The sequence below is a fragment of the Eriocheir sinensis genome, chromosome 32 (assembly GCF_024679095.1).
Source record: "Eriocheir sinensis breed Jianghai 21 chromosome 32, ASM2467909v1, whole genome shotgun sequence".
Classification (NCBI taxonomy): domain Eukaryota; kingdom Metazoa; phylum Arthropoda; class Malacostraca; order Decapoda; family Varunidae; genus Eriocheir; species Eriocheir sinensis.
Window position 1 is genome coordinate 17,031,285 of NC_066540.1, and position 22,196 is coordinate 17,053,480.

The 22,196-nt window shown below is 49.2% G+C and overlaps 1 protein-coding gene across 2 annotated transcripts in view; it reads right to left on the reverse strand.

The window, feature by feature from the left end:
- The window catches only part of LOC127006331 (lysosome membrane protein 2-like), a 47,124-nt gene that overhangs the window by 11,071 nt on the left and 13,857 nt on the right, over positions 1-22,196 (reverse strand). The window contains exons 2-5 of one of the 2 annotated variants that reach the window (XM_050876156.1): positions 11,054-11,214; positions 4,191-4,338; positions 2,649-2,852; positions 5-225 (exon numbers count right to left, since the gene is read on the reverse strand). In XM_050876156.1, coding sequence (XP_050732113.1) covers positions 5-225; positions 2,649-2,852; positions 4,191-4,338; positions 11,054-11,214 — 734 coding nt within the window. Of the gene's footprint in view, positions 1-4; positions 226-630; positions 1,081-2,648; positions 2,853-4,190; positions 4,339-11,053; positions 11,215-22,196 lie in introns of both variants that reach the window. The other variant, XM_050876155.1, reaches the window with a different exon arrangement.

The following is a 22,196-nucleotide window of genomic DNA, read 5'->3' on the forward strand; positions in this document are numbered from 1 at the left end:
TCACCTGCATAGCTCCGAAGTGTACAGCCGCAGCACCGTGTCCCGGGTAACGCGTGGAGGGTACTGAGAGCCGTCCGTTCCGTTGATCATGTTGCAGTATTCATCCCCGGGGCCGTGCCAATAGTGAAGGGAGTCACTCTCGTTCCACGCCTGAATGTTGAGGAAGTCGTCCATCCCGTTAGCGCCCGTCTTGACTTCATAGCGTTTGTCGTTGGTGTTGTTGACCTGAGATGGGGTGTGGAGGAGGAGGAGGGGGGAGGGAGTGTGGGTGTGGGTGTGTGGGGGTAGGTGTAAGGGGGGAAGAGAGAGAGAGAGAGAGAGAGAGAGAGAGAGAGAGAGAGAGAGAGAGAGAGAGAGAGAGAGAGAGAGAGAGAGAGAGAGAGAGAGAGAGAGAGAGAGAGAGAGAGAGAGAGAGAGGGGAAAATAAAGGAGAAAATAAATCAGATTAGAACATACATTTTTTGAAACACACACACACACACAACACAGCCCCTTCCCAACCCTCCCAAAACCTCCCCCACATTCCCCTCCACCCCCACCCAAAACCCCACCCATACCCAACCCGTCCCCCACATTCCCCTCCACCCCAACCCAAAAACCCACCCATACCCCAACCCTAACCCAACCTACCCCAAGCATCAAGGCAAGCACATTATCCTCAATCACGGGCGGAATATCCTCCACCCCCATGGCCTCCAGAATCTCCGCGATGGTTCCACTCCAACCCTCCGTCATGTTGAGCGCGGGGATGAAGGAGAAATCGAAATTGAACTCAGGCAACTCGTAACCGTAGAATAAAATCTCCCCGGCCTCGTGAGCTTCAAACGGATCCATGGCTTTCTCAATCTGCCCCCATACCACGCTCGAGGCTAAGCTCTTCACGACGGGGGGTTGTTCTGCGTCTTCTTCTTCTGATGCTTCGGCGGCGGAGGCGATGTCGAGGTGCAAAGCGGAGAGCTCGAGCGGTCCGACGCGGTGGAGGTTGTGGTTGTTGCTGTCGGCGTCGTGGAACTGGCTGTCGGCGTCAGCTCTTTCGTTGCCGTCGGGAGCATGCTCTCCGCCGAAGACTTGTGAAAGCAGCTGTTGGGGTTGAAGGTTTGGGAAGAAGGAGGAAGGAAAGAGTTGAGGGAGGGAGGGAGAGAAGTGAAGGTTTTGGAGGGAGGAAAAAGAGGTGGAGGAGAGGGAGGGAGGGAGGGAGGGAAGAAGAGAGAGAGAGAGAGAGAGAGAGAGAGAGAGAGAGAGAGAGAGAGAGAGAGAGAGAGAGAGAGAGAGAGAGAGAGAGAGAGAGAGAGAGCGTAAAAATATGTGCATGCATGAATTTTAAAACAATAAAAAGTGAAGATATTAAATTATAAGAAAATAAGGCAAATAATAATAATAATAATAATAATAATAATAATAATAATAATAATAATAATAATAATAATAATAATAATAATAATAATAATAATAATAACAAAAACAAACAGAAAAGCAAGCAAACAAAATTTTTAAGCAAGACAGACAGACAAACAGACAGACAGACAGACAGACAGACAGTAAAAGGGGGGAAGGGGGGTGAAGGTGGCTGTCTTCTTCTTCTTCTTCTTCTTCTTCTTCTTCTTCTTTTTAGTCTCGATCTTCTTCTTCTTCTTCTTCTTCTCGTAACTTGTTTTTTTTTTCTATTCTACTCTCTCTCTCTCTCTCTCTCTCTCTCTCTCTCTCTCTCTCTCTCTCACACACACACACACACACACACACACACACACACACACACACACACACACACACACATACATTTCCTCCTCCTCCTCCTCTCCTCCTCCTCCCAATCTAAGATCCCTCCTCCTCCTCCCTCTCTCTCCTCACCATCACCCTGGAGGAGGCGGTGGCCGAGTGGTCAGCGTGGTGAGCCTGGGGACCAAAGTTCGAGTCCCACTAATGTATTCTGATCATTTTCAACCATCGCCGAGTTTTTTTTTATACAACAAAGGAGACAGCTCAAGGGCGCACAAAAAAGGAAACAATAATTAAAAAAAGCCCGCTACTCGCTGCTCCTACAAAAAAAGAATCAAAAGAGGTGGCCGAAAGAGAGGTCAATTTCGAGAGAGGTGTCCTGATACCCTCCTCCTGAAAGAGTTCAAGTCGTAGGCAGGAAGATGACCCATATGCTGCCCAGACCTTCACCAGCCTTCAGGACTTCTGCCAGGAGGAGCACCGGGGGGCAGCATGGGCCAGGCAAGTCACATATCACGGCAGACACTATAAATAGAATTCGCCCGCGCCACTAACGGGCTGGGGCCGCCCAAGAGACCCCTCAAGACTGCATACCGGCGCTACGGGCAACGCCGGTAGGCTCTTTTGGTGGGTCCTGATGGCTGGCCCGTTTTGTTTGGAAAGTGTGTCTAGGGGCGGCGCCTTGCTTGGCTCATGCTGCCCCCCGGAGCTCATCTTTGATCCTCTCTTTAGAGAGAGAATCTAGAGTCGGGGTTGGTAGGCGGTCTTCAGGGCAGCACGTGGGTAGTCTTGGGACACTCGGCGGTGACCGGAAAATCCCAGCTCGTGACCTTGGACGCGGCGCCAGTACGCTGACCACTCGGCCACTCTCTCTCCCTCTCTCCTTTTCCCTCCCTTTCTCCCCCACACTCCTCTCCTCGCCCCGCACTCACGGGGTAGAATATCCCGAACCTCCCGTTGTTGCCGCGGGGGTCGCCGAAGAGCCGCGTCAGCTCGGCCAGCAGCGGCTCGGGGTAGCCGCGGAAGAGAAGGTCGCCGACTGCCCTCCGGATGAAGAGCGTCTGACTGAAGCGCAGGAACAGCAGCTCCAGCAGCACCAGGAGGGCTGGGTGCTGCGCAAGGCTGGCTGCAAGGGACTGTGTGTGTGTCGGGGGGTGGGGGAGGGAGGGGGCAGGGCAGGGAAGGGGAAGGGTGTGAGGAGGGTTGGAAAAGGGAAAAGGGTGGGGAAGGGGTTGTGAGAGGGTATAGGTGGGGTTGGGACGGGGTGTTGAAGGGAGGACAGTGGTAGAAGGAGTTGTAGAAGGGGTATGGAAGGGGGTGAAGGGGATGTGGAAGAGTTGTAAGTGGGGTGAGTTGGGGTGTGGAAGGGGTGGGGAGGGTGGGATTTGTAAGGGAAGGGAAGGGAAGGAAAGGTAAAGGAAAGGAAAGGGAAGGGAAGGAAAGGGTTTGTAAGGGAAGGGAAGGAAAGGGAAGGGAAGGAAAGGGAAGGGAAGGGTTTGTAAGGGAAGGGAAGGGAAGGGAAGGGAAGGGTTTGTAAGGAAGGAAGGAAGGAAGGAAGGGAAGGGTTTGTAAGGAAGGAAGGAAAGGAAGGAAGGAAGGGAAGGAAGGAAGGAAGGAAAGGAAAGGAAGGAAGGTTTGTAAGGGAAGGAAGGAAGGGAAGGAAAGGGAAGGAAAGGGAAGGGAAGGTTTTGTAAGGAAAGGGAAGGAAAGGGAAGGGAAGGGTTTGTAAGGGAAGGGAAGGGAAGGGAAGGAAAGGTAAAGGAAAGGGAAGGGAAGGGAAGGGTTTGTAAGGAAAGGGAAGGAAAGGGAAGGGAAGGTTTTGTAAGGAAAGGGAAGGAAAGGGAAGGGAAGGGATGGGATGGGAAGGGACGGGAAGGGAAGGGAAGGGATGGGATGGGAAGGGACAGGAAGGAAGGAAGGATGGGAAGTTAAGGGAAAAAAAGTTAAGGGAAGGGAAGGGAAGGGAAGGGATGGGGGGGTAGGGGGGGTAGGGGGGTAGGGGGGGCAAGGACAAAGACATTACAAAAACATACACAAAAACGCACATATATGAGTGTGTGTGTGTGTGTGTGTGTGTGTGTGTGTGTGTGTGTGTGTGTGTGTTTATGGGTGTGTGCGCCAGGAAGTGTCACATTAGGAGTGTGACGAATAACACACACACACACACACACACACACACACACACACACATGAATTTTGAATGAATAAGCCCACACAAAAATAATTAAGCATTTGTACACACACACACACACACACACACACACACACACACACACACACACACACACACAAAATATCAACCCACACGCAAAGGTACGAAATCTCTCTCTCTCTCTCTCTCTCTCTCTCTCTCTCTCTCTCTCTATAACATATACACACACAAACTCCAACACAAACTCCACATTAATCTCTCTCTCTCCCTCTCTCCCTCCCCCCCTCTTCTTCTCTCCCCTCATCCCCTCCCTTCTACTCACCACCATGAGGACGTTGATGGTGGTGATCGGGTCGGACTCCTTCAGGCCGTTGGAGAGGTCTTCGCGGAACATGTAGCTCTTGTTTTGCAGGTACGACACGGTGCCTTCGTAGTCGTCCCACTCAAAGCTGTACTTCACGCGGACCTCCCTGGGCGGCGCGGGAGGAAGGGGGGGAAAGAGAAGGTTAGGTTAGGTTAGGTTAGGTTAGGTTAGGTGACGCGGACCTCCCTGGGCGGCGCGGGAGAAACGGGGGGTGAACAGAAGGGAAGGTTAGGTTAGGTTGTTAGGTGACGGACCTCCTGGGCGGCGCGGGGGAAAGGGGAACAGAAGGAAAGGTTAGGTTAGGTTAGGTTAGGTGACGCGGACCTCCTGGGCGGCGGGAGAAAGGGGAAAGAGAAGGTTAGGTTAGGTTAGGTTAGGTTAGGTGACGCGAACCTCCATGGGCGGCGCGGGAGGAAGGGGGGGAAAGAGAAGGTTAGGTTAGGTTAGGTTAGGTTAGGTGACGCGAACCTCCATGGGCGGCGGGAGGAAGAGGGGAAAGAGAAGGTTAGGTTAGGTTAGGTTAGGTGACGCGGATCTCCTGGGCGGCGCGGGAGAAAGGGGGGGAAAGAGAAGGTTAGGTTAGGTTAGGTTAGGTTAGGTGACGCGAACCTCCATGGGCGGCGCGGGAGGAAGGGGGGGAAAGAGAAGGTTAGGTTAGGTTAGGTTAGGTTAGGTGACGCGACCTCCTGGGCGGCATGGGAGAAAGGGGGAAGAGAAGGTTAGGTTAGGTTAGGTTAGGTTAGGTGACGCGGACCTCCCTGGGCGGCGCGGGAGAAAGGGGGGGAAAGAGAAGGTTAGGTTAGGTTAGGTTAGGTTAGGTTAGGTGACGCGGACCTCCCTGGGCGGCGCGGGAGAAAGGGGGGGAAAGAGAAGGTTAGGTTAGGTTAGGTTAGGTTAGGTTAGGTGACGCGAACCTCCCTGGGCGGCGCGGGAGAAAGGGGGGGAAAGAGAAGGTTAGGTTAGGTTAGGTTAGGTTAGGTGACGCGGATCTCCCTGGGCGGCGCGGGAGGAAGGGGGGGAAAGAGAAGGTTAGGTTAGGTTAGGTTAGGTTAGGTGACGCGGACCTCCCTGGGCGGCGCGGGTTGCAGGGGGGGAAAGAGACGGTTAGGATAGGTAAGGTTAGGTGACGCGAACCTCCCTTGGCGGCGCGGGAGGAAGAGGGTAAAATAGAAGGGAAGGTTAGGTTAGGTTAGGCTGGACGGCGCGGGAGGAAGGGGGGGAGACAGAAGGGAAGGGAAGGTTAGGTTAGGTTAGGTTAGGTTAGGTTAGGTGACGCGAATCTCCCTGGGCAGCGCGGGTTGAAGGGGGGGAAAGAGACGGTTAGGTTAGGTTAGGTTAGGTTAGGTGACGCGGACCTCCCTGGGCGGCGCGGGAGAAAGGGGGTGGAAGAGAAGGGAAGGTTAGGTGTTGGATCTTCCTGGGCGGCGCGGGAGGAAGAGGGGAAAACAGAAGGGAAGGATAGGTTAAGTTAGGTTAGGTTAGGTGACGCGAATCTCCCTGGGCAGCGCGGGTTGAAGAGGGGGAAAGAGACGGTTAGGTTAGGTTAGGTTAGGTTAGGTGACGCGAACCTCCCTGGGCGGCGCGGGAGGAAGAGGGTAAAATAGAAGGGAAGGTTAGGTTAGGTTAGGCTGGACGGTGCGGGAGGAAGGGGGGGAGACAGAAGGGAAGGGAAGGTTAGGTTAGGTTAGGTTAGGTTAGGTTAGGTGACGCGAATCTCCCTGGGCAGCGCGGGAGGAAGGGGGGGAAAGAGACGGTTAGGTTAGGTTAGATTAGGTGACGCAAACCTCCCTGGACGGCGCGGGAGGAAGAGAGGGAAACAGAAGGGAAGGTTAGGTTAGGTTAGGCTGGACGGCGCGGGAGGAAGGGGGGGAGACAGAAGGGAAGGGAAGGTTAGGTTAGGTTAGGTTAGGTTAGGTTAGGTTAGGTGACGCGAATCTCCCTGGGCAGCGCGGGTTGAAGAGGGGGAAAGAGACGGGAAGGTTAGGTTAGGTTAGGTTGCAATATGCTTTTTTCTTTCCTTCTGTCCGCTGCTATTACTACTATTACTGCTATTACTACTACTACTTTTCTTTCCAAACATATTTCTCTTCCTCCTTTCTCTCTCTCTCTCTCTGGGGTGTCACGGGGGGTAGACATAGGGGTGAGTGTAGGGCTCAAGAGATAGGCATAAGGTTTCTGGCGTCACTACCGTTACTACTGCTACAGATAATTCGCCTCATTCCCTTCCTTCGTATCCTTCTCTAAGAGCTGCTTCTACATCCGTCTGGTACGCACCCTAACCAAAGGCCCTATTATCCTGGTAGCGGCCGTTACCATCTCCTCGATCCGCTGTCACAGTCGTCTGGTACGCACCCTAACCAATGGCCCTATTATCCTGGTAGCGGCCGTTATCATCGCCTCAATCCGCTGTCACAGTCGTCTGGTGCGCACCCTAACCAATGGCCCTATTATCCTGGTAGCGGCCGTTACCATCGCCTCAATCCGCTGTCACAGTCGTCTGGTACGCACCCTAACCAAAGGCTCTATTATCCTGGTAGCGGCCGTTACCATCGCTGTTTTCGTGGTATCGGCGACGACCAGCTTGGTGACGGTCATGACAAAACGAAGGCGCGTGACTCGACAGTGTTGCCATGCCGGAGCGGCGGGAAATGTCAACGTTACATCAGCTGAGCGAAGGATTAAGAAGGATAAATGTGAAAAGTAAACGTGCAAAGAGTAAACGTAAAGACTAAGTAAAAGAATAACTGTTAAGAGTAAATATCATGAACAAATAAGGTGTCTCGCTGGAATGCACCGCTTAAATCTGGTGACAGCCTAATATATACCTCGGGATAAAAGGTGGATATTTTTTTCATAATGGTGACAAGTTTTAAGGTTCCATTAGTAGGCAGGTGTCAGAAGGACAGTCTCCTCACCTGTGTATATATATATTCATTACAGTTGTTCGTTATTCATACTTATTTAGCAGACTTCACATTTTTACATAACAGGGATGATTTCGTTATGTGCGTGCCCTGTATATATGCGTCTGAGGCTATCTTGAATAACACGAAAGTTTGACCAAGGAGGCATAACAGCTGACTTTAATGGTGACAAGTATTAATGTCCGCCCTTCTCCTTTATTGTGTATTTTGCAACAATAAACAAACAATCAATCAAACTAAAATTCTCAGCAGGACGCTTACTGGTCAGCAGGTGAAGTGAGGTCATGTTATTCAAAGTTTTCCATATTTTTCTCCTCGTATTACCATTAAAGCCTTGAAACATGTTGCTATATTGTGTAATGTTTTTATTTACATCCACTTAAAGAAATAATATAACCACCTGAGGGGAAGAATTTGTACTATTTACTAATTAATGTCATCGGTAAGCTCCACTTGGGATGCCCCGCGGCCATCAGAGCTCCGTCACCAGAGGCTCTAGTATTTGGCACTGATGCAAACAAAGGCGACTGTGGAAGCGGATCTCTTGTTGGTAGTGCATGGCGGTCATTGGTGACGATCAACACAAACGAAAGTGACCATGATAGCGGCCCCTAGTAGGTCTGTCCATTACTATGCTTGTTTCCGTAACCAAAGATCACATCATGGTAAGACTCACTACTCGGGGCAGCTTCTACGGGGCCACTATAGACGATGGACGGGGGTGAGGCTGAAGGGTATGGAAGATTTCACCTGTCCACCAGCACGGCAGGAATGTTAACAGCTGTGGCACCTGCTCATTTCTAGTTCGTAAATACGTAATAAGAACTGTTGTGATAGATCTTGAAGCTAATTCTTTAACCCGGCAGCTGCGGGGACCATGTTTCGTAAAGTCGAGAAAAATGAGAAAAAATCATCACTCACGCAAACCATTTCATAATATATATCAACGCATTTGTGATCAGTTTATGCATCATCTATTTTGGGGGGTTTATATCAGAGCAAAAATTTGGGCCGTCGCTGGTACACGGTAAAGCCACGAATTTGGCCCGTCGCTGCTACACGGTAAAGCCACGAATTTGGCCCGTCGCTGGTACACGGTAAAGCCACGAATTTGGCCCGTCGCTGCTACACGGTAAAGCCACGAATTTGGGCCGTCGCTGCTACCAGGTTAATGATATATATGAATGTTTATGTATACAAAAAACCTTCAGTCCGTATAAATCCCCAAGATGTTGATTTGCATCGATAATCCACCACACAAACACACGAAGAGACAAGCTTGTATCAGACAGCTGGTAGAGTCAGACTGTACTCGAACAATGAGGCTTTTCAAATACCTGTAATCCATCTCTTTCCGGGTAATAAAACGACATCTTTCTCTGTAAGTACATCTCATGAACGATTAGTATTCAAAACAACATGAAATAGCAAATAATAAGTGTTGAATGTTCTATGTTCCTGCAGTGAGATGACTTATAGATATTTGAGAGGCTGTAATTCGGTCGAGTATAATCTAACTATACTCTTCGACACAAGCTTGTCTCTCGTGTGCTTGTATGGTAGATTATGGATGCAAATCGCCATGTTTGGGGTTTATATGAGAGGGCTTGAGAGGTCTTTCTATACCCAGACATTCAAATACAGCAATTTCGACCTAAGAGTTTTCGGGTGCCACATCCACGTTCAAGGATGGAAACTGACCTCTCTTTCGGCCACCTCTTTTGGATTCAATTTTTTTAGGAGCAGCGAGTAGCGGGCTTTTTACTATTATTGTTTCCCTGTTATTGTGTGTGCCCTTAAGCTGTCTCCTTTGTTGTAAGATAAAAAAGGGATGGAAGGAAAGATTCTATAATCCTTCCTGGCTCCGTGAACCCGGTGACCCCAACCTCAGAAGTTCGGAGTCATCCTTACACGGGGACGCAATCATCAATTACTCCATCCACTTCCTCTCCCAGCCTCCCCTAGCCCCCCAGAACACTCCAACACATGACTAAGTAGACATGCAACACTCAGGCTTACGCAACACTGCAACAAACATAGGAGTCAGGGGAATGTTTATGACCGAGAGATGACACGGCAGAGGAAATAGCAGCCTTGGTGTGTGTGTGTGTGTGTGTGTGTGTGTGTGTGTGTGTGTGTGTGTGTGACCTTCTGCCCACTCTGTCCTCTCTGATGATCATACTGTTTCTCCTCCTCCTCCTTTCCCTCCTCCTCTTCTTCTTCTTCTTCTTCTTCTTCCCTTCCCCTCCCCTTTCCTCCTTTTTTTCTGCTTCATTATCTTCCTCTTCCTTCTTCTTCTCCTTCAAACTCTTCCCCTCCTCCTCCTCCTCCTCTTCTTCTCCCCTCTTCTTCTTCCTCAATTACCCTTTTTTTCCCCCTCCATGTTTCTTCCTCCACTTTTTCCCCCGTTCTCCTTCACACACTTTCCCTTCCCCCCCTTCCCCCCCTTCCCCCCCCCCTCTTTCCTTCTCTTCCCCCCCTTCTCTTGCATCACCAATAATAAGAGGGAGAGGGAGGGGAAGGAGGGGGAGGAGAAAGGTGTGTGGAGGGGCAGGAGGAGGTGAGGGAAGGAAGGAGTGGAGGGGGAAGAGGAAGGTGTGTGGAGGGGGAGGAGGCGGTGGAGGGGGAAAAGACAGGTTGCTAGGGTGATATGATGTGTGGAGGGGGAGGAGGAGGTGAGGAGAGGAAGGGGTGGAGAGAAAAAGAAAGGAAGGGTGTGTGGAGGAGGGGAAGGGCTGCTGGTACTGTCACCTCCCCCCCCTCCCCCCACCCACACCGTTCCTAACAGCCCTTCACCTCCCTAGCCTTCCTAACACGCCCGGGGTGAAGGGACGCACTTCCTGCACCACTGGGGAGGCGGATGTGGCCACGCTTAATCACGCTGGTCCTAAAACACACTCTGCTCCTAACACGCCGCTCCTAACACACCCTCTGCTCCTAACACGCACTCTGCTCCTAACACGCCGCTCCTAACGCCTTAAACACACGGGCAGTTAAGGTGAAGGGGACCCGATTCCTGGAGATGGCTTGGCGGATGTACCCAAGGCTGGCAACGGCAAACACACACACACACACACACACACACACACACACACACACACACACACACACACACACACACACATACATACATACTTACACATATATATCAACACACTCCTACAGCTCCAACCTCCTAATAGTCAGGGATGGAGTTTTCAGGGTTTTTTTAATTTTTTTTTACGTGTCGCTTGAGGGGCCTGGATGGTAGTCGCCCCCAGCCCATCATGGCGCAGGCAAGTGTTTATAGTGGCGCCATCTTCTCTTCGTTATGAGGTATGTGTATTCGAATCCACGACTCTTGTATTCAGTCCATCCCTGCCGATAACGCACAGACCTATGCACTAACACACTCTACCTAACACACACCCCTCTTGACACAGCGCTACAAACACATACCCCTGCCTAACACACCCCTCCTAACACACCCCTACCAACCCACAGCCCTCCTAACACACCACCACCCATATATAAAACCTTGCCTTGGCACACACCCTTCCTAACACACCCTGCCTAACACACTCCCCTCCTAACACAGCCCTACCAACACACACCCCTCCTAATACACCCCTACCAACACACAGCCCTACTAACACAACACCACCCATATATAAAAACCTTCCCTTGGCACACCCCCTTCCTAACACACCCTGCCTAACACACACCCCTCCTGACACACCCCTACCAACACACACCCCTCCTAACACACCCCTGCTAACCCACAGCCCTACTAACACAACACCACCCATATATAAAAACCTTCCCTTGGCAAACACCCTTCCTAACACACTCCCCTCCTAACACACTCCCCTCCTAACACCCGCCCCCCCTCGCCCCCGCCCGTAACCCTTGACGTACTCGTAGGTGAAGGGTCCGACCTCCTGCAGCACGGGCTTGGCGCCGGAGAATCGGATCTCGTCAGGGTTGGTGACATTGAAGAGCCAGAACTGCATGTAGATTGGAACAGGCGGGGACACAAAGGCGTCGAAGACCTCGCTGTCGTTACGGACCACCAGCATCTGAGGGGCAGGAGGAGGCGGTGGTGAGTGGTGGTGATGGTGGTGGTGGTGGTGGTGATGGTGATGGTGGTGATGGTGGTGGTGATGGTGGTGATGGTGATGGTGATGGTGGTGGTGGTGGTGAGTGAGAGAGAGAGAGAGAGAGAGAGAGAGAGAGAGAGATAGAGAGAGAGAGAGAGAGAGAGAGAGAGAGAGAGAGAGAGAGAGAGAGAGAGAGAGAGAGAGAGAGAGAGAGTTCTACTGTACCCTTCTCAAGTACATTTTTTTTTTCTTGTTTTTCTTCCTTAAAAAAAAAATCAAGTATCGTTTTTTTTTCTTCCTTTGTATAATTGTCGTGCAATTTTCTGATTATTTTTTTCTTCCTTTTTTTTCTTTATTTTTTTTTACTGAAATTCGCAAGAAAATAAATAAAAAATAAAGAAAATACGAAATGGCTCGATTTTTATCTCTTTTATGATGATTATTTTTTTTTATTTATTATTGCGATTTTTCTTCTTCTTCTTCTTCTTCTTCTTCTTCTTCTTCTTCTTCTTCCTGTTCTTGTTCTTGTTCTTCTTCCTCTTCTTCTTCTTCTTCCTGTTCTTGTTCTTCTTGTTCTTCTTCTTCTCCTTCTTCTTCTTCTCCGCCTCCTCCTCCTTCTCCTCCTCCTCCTTCTTCTTCTTCTTCTTCTTCCTCTTCATCACCATCATCATCTCCTCCTCCTCCTCCTCCTCTTCCTTCTTCTTCCTCTTCATCACCATCATCATCTCCTCCTCCTCCTCCTCCTCCTCCTCTTCTTCCTCCTTCTTCCTCTTCATCACCATCATCATCTCCTCCTCCTCCTCCTCCTCCTCTTCCTTCTTCTTCTTCTTCTTCCTCTTCATCACCATCATCATCTCCTCCTCCTCCTCCTCCTCCTCCTCCTCCTTTTCCTCCTCTTCCTTCTTCTTCTTCTTCTTCTTCCTCTTCATCACCATCATCATCTCCTCCTCCTCCTCTTCCTCCTTCTTCTTCTTCTTCTTCCTCTTCATCACCATCATCATCTCCTCCTCCTCCTCCTCCTCCTCTTCTTCCTCCTTCTTCTTCTTCTTCTTCCTCTTCATCACCATCACCATCATCATCTCCTCCTCCTCCTCTTCCTCCTTCTTCTTCTTCTTCTCCTCCTCTTCTTCCTCTTCCTTCTTCTTCTTCTTCTTCTTCCTCTTCATCACCATCATCATCTCCTCCTCCTCCTCCTCCTCCTTCTTCTTCTTCTTCTTCCTCTTCATCACCATCATCATCTCCTCCTCCTCCTCTTCCTCCTTCTTCTTCTTCTTCCTCTTCATCACCATCATCATCATCTCCTCCTCCTCCTCCTCCTCCTCTTCCTCTTCCTCCTCTTCTTCTTTTTCTTCTTCTTCACCATCATCATCTCCTCCTCCTCCTTCTTCCTTCTTCTTCTTCTTCTTCTTCCTCTTTTCTTCTTCTTCTTCTTCCTTTTCATCACCATCATCATCTCCTCCTCCTCCTCCTCCTCCTTCTTCTTCCTCTTCATCACCATCATCATCATCTCCTCCTCCTCCTCCTCCTCCTCCTCTTCCTTATTCTTCTTCTTCTTCCTCTTCATCACCATCATCATCATCTCCTCCTCCTCCTCCTCCTCTTCCTCCTCTTCTTCTTTTTCTTCTTTTGTTCCTTTTTCACCATTCCACCATTTTTCTTTTCTTTCTTTCTTTTTCCTTTTCTTTCTCTTCTTTCATTGTTTTTTTCCTTTGATCCACTTTTTGTTGTTGTTGTTTTTCGCCCTTGTTGTTTTTTTGCCCTTGATGCAGAAAAAAACTATTATTATTATTATTATTATTATTATTATTATTATTATTATTATTATTATTATTATTGTTATCTTTCTTCTTCTTCTTCTCCTTCTTCTTCTTCTTCTTCTTCTTCTTCTTCTTCCTCCTCCTCCTCCTCCTAATTATCATCATTTTCCTCTTTTTCTTCTTCTTCTGTTTCTTCTTCTTCTTCTTCTTCTTCTTCTTCTTCTTCTTCTTCTTCTTCTTCTTCCTTCTCCTCCTCCTCTTCTTCCTCCTCCAAATCATCATCTTTCCTCTTCTTCTTCTTCTTCTTCTCCTTCTTCTTCTTATTATTATTATTATTATTATTATTATTATTCGTCATGATCTTCTCTTCTTCTTCTTCTTCTTCTTCTTCTTCCTCTTCTTCTTCTTCCATCATCTTCCTTTTTCTTCTTCTTCTTCCTCTTCTTCTTCCTCTTCTTCTTCTTCTTGTTCTTCTTCTTCTTCTTCTTCCTACAATTATTCTTCTTCCTCTTCTTCCTCTTCTTCCTCTCCTTCCTTTTTATCTTCTTCTTCTCTCTCTCTCTCTCTCTCTCTCTCTCTCTCTCTCTCTCTCTCTCTTCTTCTTCCTCTTCTTCTTCTTCTTCTTCTTCCTCTTCTTCTTCTTCTTCTTCCTCTTTTTCTTCTTCTTCCTCTTCTTCTTTTTTTCATCTTCTTCTTCTTCTTCTTCTTCTTCTTCTTCTTCTTCTTCTTCTTCCTCTTCTTCTTCTTCTTCTTCTTCTTCTTCTTCCTCTTCTTCTTCTTCTTCTTCTTCTTCTTCTTCTTCCTCTTCTTCTTCTTCTTCCTCTTCTTCTTCTTCTTCTTCTTCTTCTTCTTCTTCTTCTTCTTCTTCTTCTTCTTCTTCTTCTTCTTCTTCTTCTTCTTCTTCTTCTTCTTCTTCTTCCTCTTCTTCTTCTTCTTCTAACCTTCTTGTTATTATTGTTTTCTTTTTTTATTTTGTTCTTTGTCTTCTTTGTCCTCCTCCTCCTCTTCTTCTTCTTCTTCCTCCTCCTCCTCCTTTTCCTCCTTCTATTTCCTCTTATTTTGTTACTACTACTACTACTATTACTGCTACTACTGTTACTACTACTACTACTACTACTACTACTACTACTACTACTACTACTACTACTACTACTATTGGAATTTTACTTATATAACTGCTACAACCAATACTTACATAACATCGTATACACACACACACACACACACACACACACGCACAGAGGCTCAGTTCCGGCATGTGCGTGGAATGAAAGGCTAATGATGTCCTTGTGTGTGTGTGTGTGTGTGTGTGTGTGTGTGTGTGTGTGTGTGTGTGTGTGTGTGTGTGTGTGTGTGTGTGTGTGTGTGTGTGTGTGTGTGTGTGTGTGTGTGTGTGTGTGTGTGTGTGTGTGTGTGTGTGTGTGTGTGTGTGTGTGTGTGTGTGTGTGTGTGTGAAGAGATGCATAACTGATATTCTTTGTACTATTCTTCCTCCTCCTCCTCCTCCTCCTCCTCTTCCTCCTCTTTAAGTGTTTTTTCTTCCTCCCTTAACCTCCCTCTTCCTCCTCTTTTTTTTCCTCTCCATAAAATTTTACCTCCATCATTCTGTAGGTATCTCTTCCTCCTCCTCCTCCTCCTCCGCAGTGTGTCAGAATGGTCCAGAGACGCGTGGTCGTGCATCTTAATAATTTTTCACTACGCCGCTAGACAGGTGCCGAGGGGTGACATCACTGGTACTGGACGGGCACTCGGCACTCAGGGCTGTTTTTTAAGACACCATCGCTCCCCACATCAACTATTTCTAACGGTCAGAGAGGGCATCAGTCGGGTATTCATCTTAAGGTCAGACTACCAGGGTCACCCCATCGTTTCTAACATCAACTATTTCTAACGGTCAGAGAGGGCATCAATCGGGTATTCATGAGTGTTTTTTAAGGTTCATGGCACAGAGGAAGGGTCAGACTACCACCAGGGTCATAAAACTACCCCTGGAAAGGCCTACAGCTCCTACGAAAGCCATGTCAAATGTGTGAACTTGGGTGACGAAAGGTTTTAAAATTCGACCCTGAGTCACACCCGGCCCGGCATGACACACACACACACACACACACACACACACACACACGCGCCCCTGCCAGACACACACACACACACACACACACACACACACACGTGGTTCACAGTAACAGATGACGCAATGTGACAAATTAAAGCACTGATGCACGGCGCCACGCAAGACCCTGACCCCGTTCATACCTACACTCCACGCCATGCACTGGGGGGAGGTGTGCAAGAGAGGAGGGTGGTATATCGGCAAGGGTATGGTAGTATAGGAGGATATGGTAGGGCATGATAGGGCACGGGAGGGTATGGACGGGGTACGGTAGAGCATATTAGGACATATTAGGACACGGGAGGGAATGGGACAGCACGGGAGGGTATGGTAAGGCATGGTAGGGTATGGTAGGGTATGGTAGGGCAAGGGAAGGCATGGGAGGATATGGAAGGGACACGGTGGTAGTGACAAAGTGGTATATTAGGACACGGGAGGGAATGGGACAGCACGGGAGGGTATGGTAAGGTATGGTAGGGTATGGTAAGGTATGGTAGGGCAAGGGAAGGCATGGGAGGGTATGGAAAGAACACGGTAGAACATATTAGGACATATTAGGACGTGGGAGGGAATGGGACAGCACGGGAGGGTATGGTAAGGCATGGTGGGTAGTGGTAGTGGTAGTGAAGTATGGAGTAGGCATGGGACATAGTAGGTAGTGGTGGACATATTAGGACATGGGAGGGAATGGGACAGCACGGGAGGGTATGGTAAGGTACGGTAGGGTATGGTAGGGTATGGTAGGGCAAGGGAAGGCATGGGAGGGTATGGAGATTGAAGGACACGGGAGTCAGGGAATGGGTGAATATGGTGGTGGTATGCATGGTGTGGTAGTGTAAGGAAAGGCATGGGAAGGGCACAGCAGGAAATGGTAGGGCACAGGGTAGGCAAAACAATGATGCAATTATTACATGTTTAAATATTTAGCGGCGTGAAGGATCAAGTATGGCCTTCCCCGCGCCCTGTTCCGCCGAGGGAGTGGCTCACGCGGCGCCAACATGATATAAACACACACACGGCTGTTTCAGACTCCTTAGGGGGAATTAAGGTCCCTCCCCCTCCTCTCTGGTGTTGGTCCCCATAGCCTGTGAAACGGCACTCCCCTCTTATTTCTCTTCTCCTAGGTCGTGACCACAGGTCAAGTCATGCAACAGTTCAGGTGATGGAGGAGGAGGCCGAGGCGTGGTTTATGCGTGACGTTGCTTGGAGCCAAACTAGAGAATGTAGAAACAGGGATTAAGAGAAAACGAGGAAAGGCGGACTAATTTAAATCAATCATTTCATCATGCCCTCCCTCACACCCCACACCGCCGTTTGTAGTCATTGAAATTACAGTCACGCAATAAAAGACATATTTTTCGTCAAGAGGGTCTTGCCTGAACGCGCAGTGAAAGAAGGCGAGAATGTCATCCAGAGTGCCCCAACTTTAGTCACCCCTGAACTGGCGGGTGGCTCCAAGTGACGTCATCCCGCTGCTCCCTGCTTTCCGCCTCTCGAGGACTGCTTTTGAAGCAGAGGACTTGACCTGCATATAGACTTTGGTTTTCTCCTTTCAATCGTTCAAATTCCTCCTTTGTTGTAGCTTTCATCGACATCTCATACATGACTTGTGTTCCTATAGTTTTATCCCTTCTCTAAACAGTAGGTTACCAATGATGTTGTTTTCGTTCAATAGAAAGTTCTGTTCTTAAGCTTCTTATTTCTTTCTTATTTCCTCATCCTCAGGAACCACACAAAAGAATGATTTAAATATTTCCATCTCCCAATAACATGGTAAACATTTCTGCTATGATTGACAGGGCGTAGGGCTGAATGTTTATGGTGTCGCCTGTGTTGCTCGGCTCATCCTGCACCCCGGAGCTCATCTCTGATCCACTTAATAGAGTGTCACCAGAGTCCACGTTGATGGTGCCAGGGCAGCATGTGGTACTGGACGGCGGTCAGACTCGAACCCAGGCTCAGGGACACCGAACGCCGACCACTCAGCCACTTCTCCATCAACTATTTCCTAACCGGTCGAGAGGGCATCAATCAGGTATTCATGAGTTGATGTTTTTAAGGGAGTGTTTTAAGGTTCACAGCACAGAGGAAGGGGTCAGACCTACCAAGTGCCATTTTATCACTCCTTACATCAACTATTTCCCCTAACGTCAGAGAATCAATCAATTATTCATGAGTGTTTTAAGGTTTCCTTAGCACAGAGGAAGGTCAGACACCACCAGGGTCATAAAACACCCCGTCACTCCTCACATCAACTATTTCTAAAGGTCAGAGGGCATCAATAGGGCACTTCATGATGTTTATTAAGGTCTCGCTGGCACAGAGGAAGGGTCAGACTACCACCAGGGTCATAAAACTACCCCATCGCTCCTCATCAATCGGGTTTTCATGAGTGTTTTTTAAGGTTCACGGCACAGAGGAAGGGTCAGACTACCACCAGGGTCATAAAACTACCCCATCGCTCCTTACATCAACTATTTCTAACGGTCAGAGAGGGCATCAATCGGGTATTCATGAGTGTTTTTTAAGGTTCATGGCACAGAGGAAGGGTCAGACTACCACCAGGGTCATAAAACTATCCCTGGAAAGGCCTACAGCTCCTACGAAAGCCATGTCAAATGTGTGAACTTGGGTGACGACAGGTTTTAAAATTCGACCCTGAGTCACACCCGGCCCGGCATGACACACACACACACACACACACACACGCGCCCCTGCCAGACACACACACACACACACACACACACACACACACACACACACACACACACGTGGTTCACAGTAACAGATGACGCAATGTGACAAATTAAAGCACTGATGCACGGCGCCACGCAAGACCCTGACCCCGTTCATACCTACACTCCACGCCATGCACCGGGGGGGGGGGGGCACGGGAGGGGCAAAAGAGAGGAGGGTGTGGTAGCGTATGGTAGGGCATCGGCAAGGGTATGGTATGGTAGGGAGGATAGGAGGATATGGTGGGGCATGATAGGGCACGGGAGGGTATGGACGGGGACATGTGGAATTTTTGGGCATATTAGGAGCATATTAGGGACATGGAGGAATGGGATACTTTGAGGCACGGGAGGGTATGGTAAGGCATGGTAGGGTATGGTAGGGTATGGTAGGGCAAGGGAAGGCATGGGAGGGTATGGAAGGGACACGGTAGAGCATATTAGGACATATTAGGACATGGGAGGGAATGGGACAGCACGGGAGGGTATGGTAAGGTATGGTAGGGTATGGTAAGGTAGGAGAAAGTAAGGAAGGCATGGGGAGGTATGGAAAAAGAACATGCAGGAACATATTAGGACATATTAGGACGTGGGAGGGAATGGGACAGCACGGGAGGGTATGGTAAGGTATGGTAGGGAATGGAAGGGTATGGAAGGGGCACGGTAGAGCATATTAGGACATATTAGGACATGGGAGGGAATGGGACAGCACGGGAGGGTATGGTAAGGCATGGTAGGGTATGGTAGGGTATGGTAGGGCAAGGGAAGGCATGGGAGGGTATGGAGATTGAAGGACACGGGAGCCAGGGAATGGGTGAGCACGGGAGGATATGGTAACGCATGGTAGGGCATGGTAGTGCAAGGGAAGGCATGGGAGGGGCACAGCAGGAAATGGTAGGGCACAGGGTAGGCAAAACAATGATGCAATTATTACATGTTTAAATATTTAGCGGCGTGGAGGATCAAGTATGCCCTTCCCCGCGCCCTGTTCCGCCGAGGGAGTGGCTCACGCGGCGCCAACACGATATAAACACACACACGGCTGTTTCAGACTCCTTAGGGGGAATTAAGGTCACACGCTACTCTAGTTCTGGTGTTGGTCGGGAAGTTATGAAATTTTGGCTTATAGCCTTTACTATATCTTCGTAACGGCACTTTGTAAATCATCCCCATCTTATTTCTCTTCCTAGGTCTATATACACTGATCCAAGTCAAGTCATGCAGGTCTGTGGAGGAGACACGCTGACTATTTAGGCGGTTTATGCGTGACGTTGCTTGGAGCCAAACTAGAATGTAGAAACAGGGATTTAGAGAAACGAGGAAAGGCGGACTAATTTAAATCAATCACTTCATCATGCCCTCCCTCACACCCCACACCGCCGTTTGTAGTCATTGAAATTACAGTCACGCAATAGCACAATAAAAAGACATATTTTTTCGTCAGTGGCTTGCCTGAACGCGCAGTGAAAGAAGGCGAGAATGTACATCCAGAGTGCACACACGGCCCCAACTTTAGTCACCCCTGAACTGGCGGGTGGCTCCAAGTGACGTCATCCCGCTGCTCCGCCCCCAAACCGCCTCCTGCGCGTACCGGTCTCAGTTTTGAAGCAGAGTGACTTGACCTGGTACATATAGACTTTGGTTTCTCTTTTCAATCGTTCAAATTCCTCCTTTGGTGTTTCCTTTTCATCGACATCTCATACATGACTTTCTTAGCTCCTTCTATCCCTTCTTCTCTAAACAGTAGGTTACCAATGATGTTGTTTTCTTGTTCAATAGAAAGTCTTTACTAAGCTCTTTATTTCTTTCCTTATTTCCTCATCCTCAGGGAACCACAACAAAAGAATGATTTAAATTTTCAATCTCCCAATAACATGGTAGACATTTCATTTTTTATTTTTTTATGATTGACCTCAAGCGGCGGTAGGAGCGGGCAAGTGTTTTATGGTGTCGCCATCTTGCTCGGCTCATCCTGCACCCCGGAGCTCATCTCTGATCCACTTAGAGAGTGTCACCAGAGTCCACGTTGATGGGTAGTCTTCAGGGCAGCATGTGGGTAGCCTTGTGGCGGCGGTCAGGACTCGAACCCAGGCTCTCAGGGACACCGCCCCCTCACGCCGACCACTCAGCCACTTCTCCACTTCCCGGAACGCCGACTCATTGATGCAGCGGGGACGACAACGTCTCTCACAGCGCCGCGGGGACTACCGGGGACGTCTGGGTGCCCTTCCCGCCCCTGACCCAGACGCCGAGGAAGGCCGCGGCGGTGGAGGGTGGAGGGGAGGCAGTCTCATACTCTTCCAGCTAGCGTTGCCAGATTATCGTATTCACCACATCGTATTTATTACTTTTAAGCCTCAAACTCTCGTACCTACACAAATAACGATAGAAAATTGAGGTTAGCGTTAAAACTCCTATCCACTGATGTTTATTTGTTTGGTTTTGCTATAGTTATTGGTCAGAAACTACGAAAATGCAATGCGATAAGTACGATAATTTGGCAACGCTGCTTCCAGCTCACAATTTCTTTCCAAAGGCCGCGAAAAGGAGGTTAATCGGGGCTTTCATGAGTGTTATTCCACGTTCAAAGTACAGAGGAACGATTAAACCTCCACCAGGCTCATAAACTACCCCTGGAAATACCCACAACCCATACCAAAACCTTATCTTATGTGAGTGTGTTAGCGGCGAAGCGTACAGAGGAATGATTGAACCACCACCAGGCTCATAAACTACCCCTGGAAATACCCACAACCCATACGAGAACCTTATCTTATGTGAGTGTGTTAGCGGCGAAGCGTACAGAGGAATGATTGAACCACCACCAGGCTCATAAACTACCCCTGGAAATACCCACAACCCATACCAAAACCTTATCTTATGTGAGAGTGTTAGCGGCTGGGATTATAAGACATCCGCTTCTTATATCAGCAATTTCTAGGGGTCAAAGAGGGGCTCAAATGACTTCTAATGAGTGTTCTTTTCGGTTCACGGTACAGAAGAAGGGTCACACTACCACCAGGGCCATAGAACTACTCCTGGAAATGCCCCCAGACACCTACGAAAGCCTTGTCAAATGTGTGTTTCTCTAGGTTCACGGTACAGAGGAAGGGTCACACTACCACCAGGGCCATAGAACTACTCCTGGAAATGCCCCCAGACACCTACGAAAGCCTTGTCAAATGTGTGTTTCTCTAGGTTCACGGTACAGAGGAAGGGTCACACTACCACCAGGGCCATAGAACTACTCCTGGAAATGCCCCCGGACACCTACGAAAGCCTTGTCAAATATGTGAACTTGGGCGACGCAATCTTTAGTAATACGACCCAAGGTGTGCGTCATGGTGGTAGTGTGACCCTTCCTCTGTACCGTGAACCTGAAGAAACACTCATTAGAACCCGACTGACCCTCTCTTTGACCTTTAAAAATAGCTGATGTAAGAAGTGCATGTCTTATAGGTCTTGGTTAGCGCGTCAGAGAGAGCCTGGGAGTGCTTGAGAGTGGCTGGGAGTGCTTGAGAGTGGCTGGGAGTGCCTGAACGTCCTGGGAGTGCTTGAGAGTGGCTGGGAGTGCCTGAACGTCCTGGGAGTGCTTGTGAGTGGCTGGGAGTGCCTGATCGTCCTGGGAGTGCTTGAGAGTGGCTGGGAGTGCCTGATCGTCCTGGGAGTGCTTGTGAGTGGCTGGGAGTGCCTGAACGTCCTAGAGTGCCCAAGAGTATCGGAGAGTGCCTGAGGGTGCCGGGTACCAGGAAGACGCCACCAGCTGCCCCCTACCCCGGCTTCCCTCTCCCCAACCGTCCTGTGCATCCTCTACGTCGGGTGAAGTGTTCGTGGGAAGTGTGTGTGTGCGTGTGTTTGTCGTCGGCATGCTCAGACGTTTCCGCCCTCACATCAACCATTTCCGAAGCCCAAAAGCAATATCAGTCGGGTTCTAACGAGTGTTTTCAGGTTATGGTAAGAGAGGAAGGGTCAGGCAGGTACCAGGGACAAAAAGGTAGCCCTGGAAATACCCAAAACTACCCCGAAAGCCTTGCCAAACGTTCACGGTACAGACTAGCGAGGAAGGGTCATAAGGCTAGCCCTCCAAATACCCAAAACTACAACGAAAGCCTTGTCAAACGTTCACGGTACAGACTAGGGAGGAAGGGTCATAAGGCTAGCCCTGGAAATACCCAAAACTACCACGAAGGCCTTGTCCAACGTTCACGGTACAGACTAGGGAGGAAGGGTCATAAAGCTAGCCCTGGAAATACCCAAAACTACCACGAAAGCCTTGCCAAACGTTCACGGTACAGACTAGGGAGGAAGGGTCATAAAGCTAGCCCTGGAAATACCCAAAACTACAACGAAACCCTT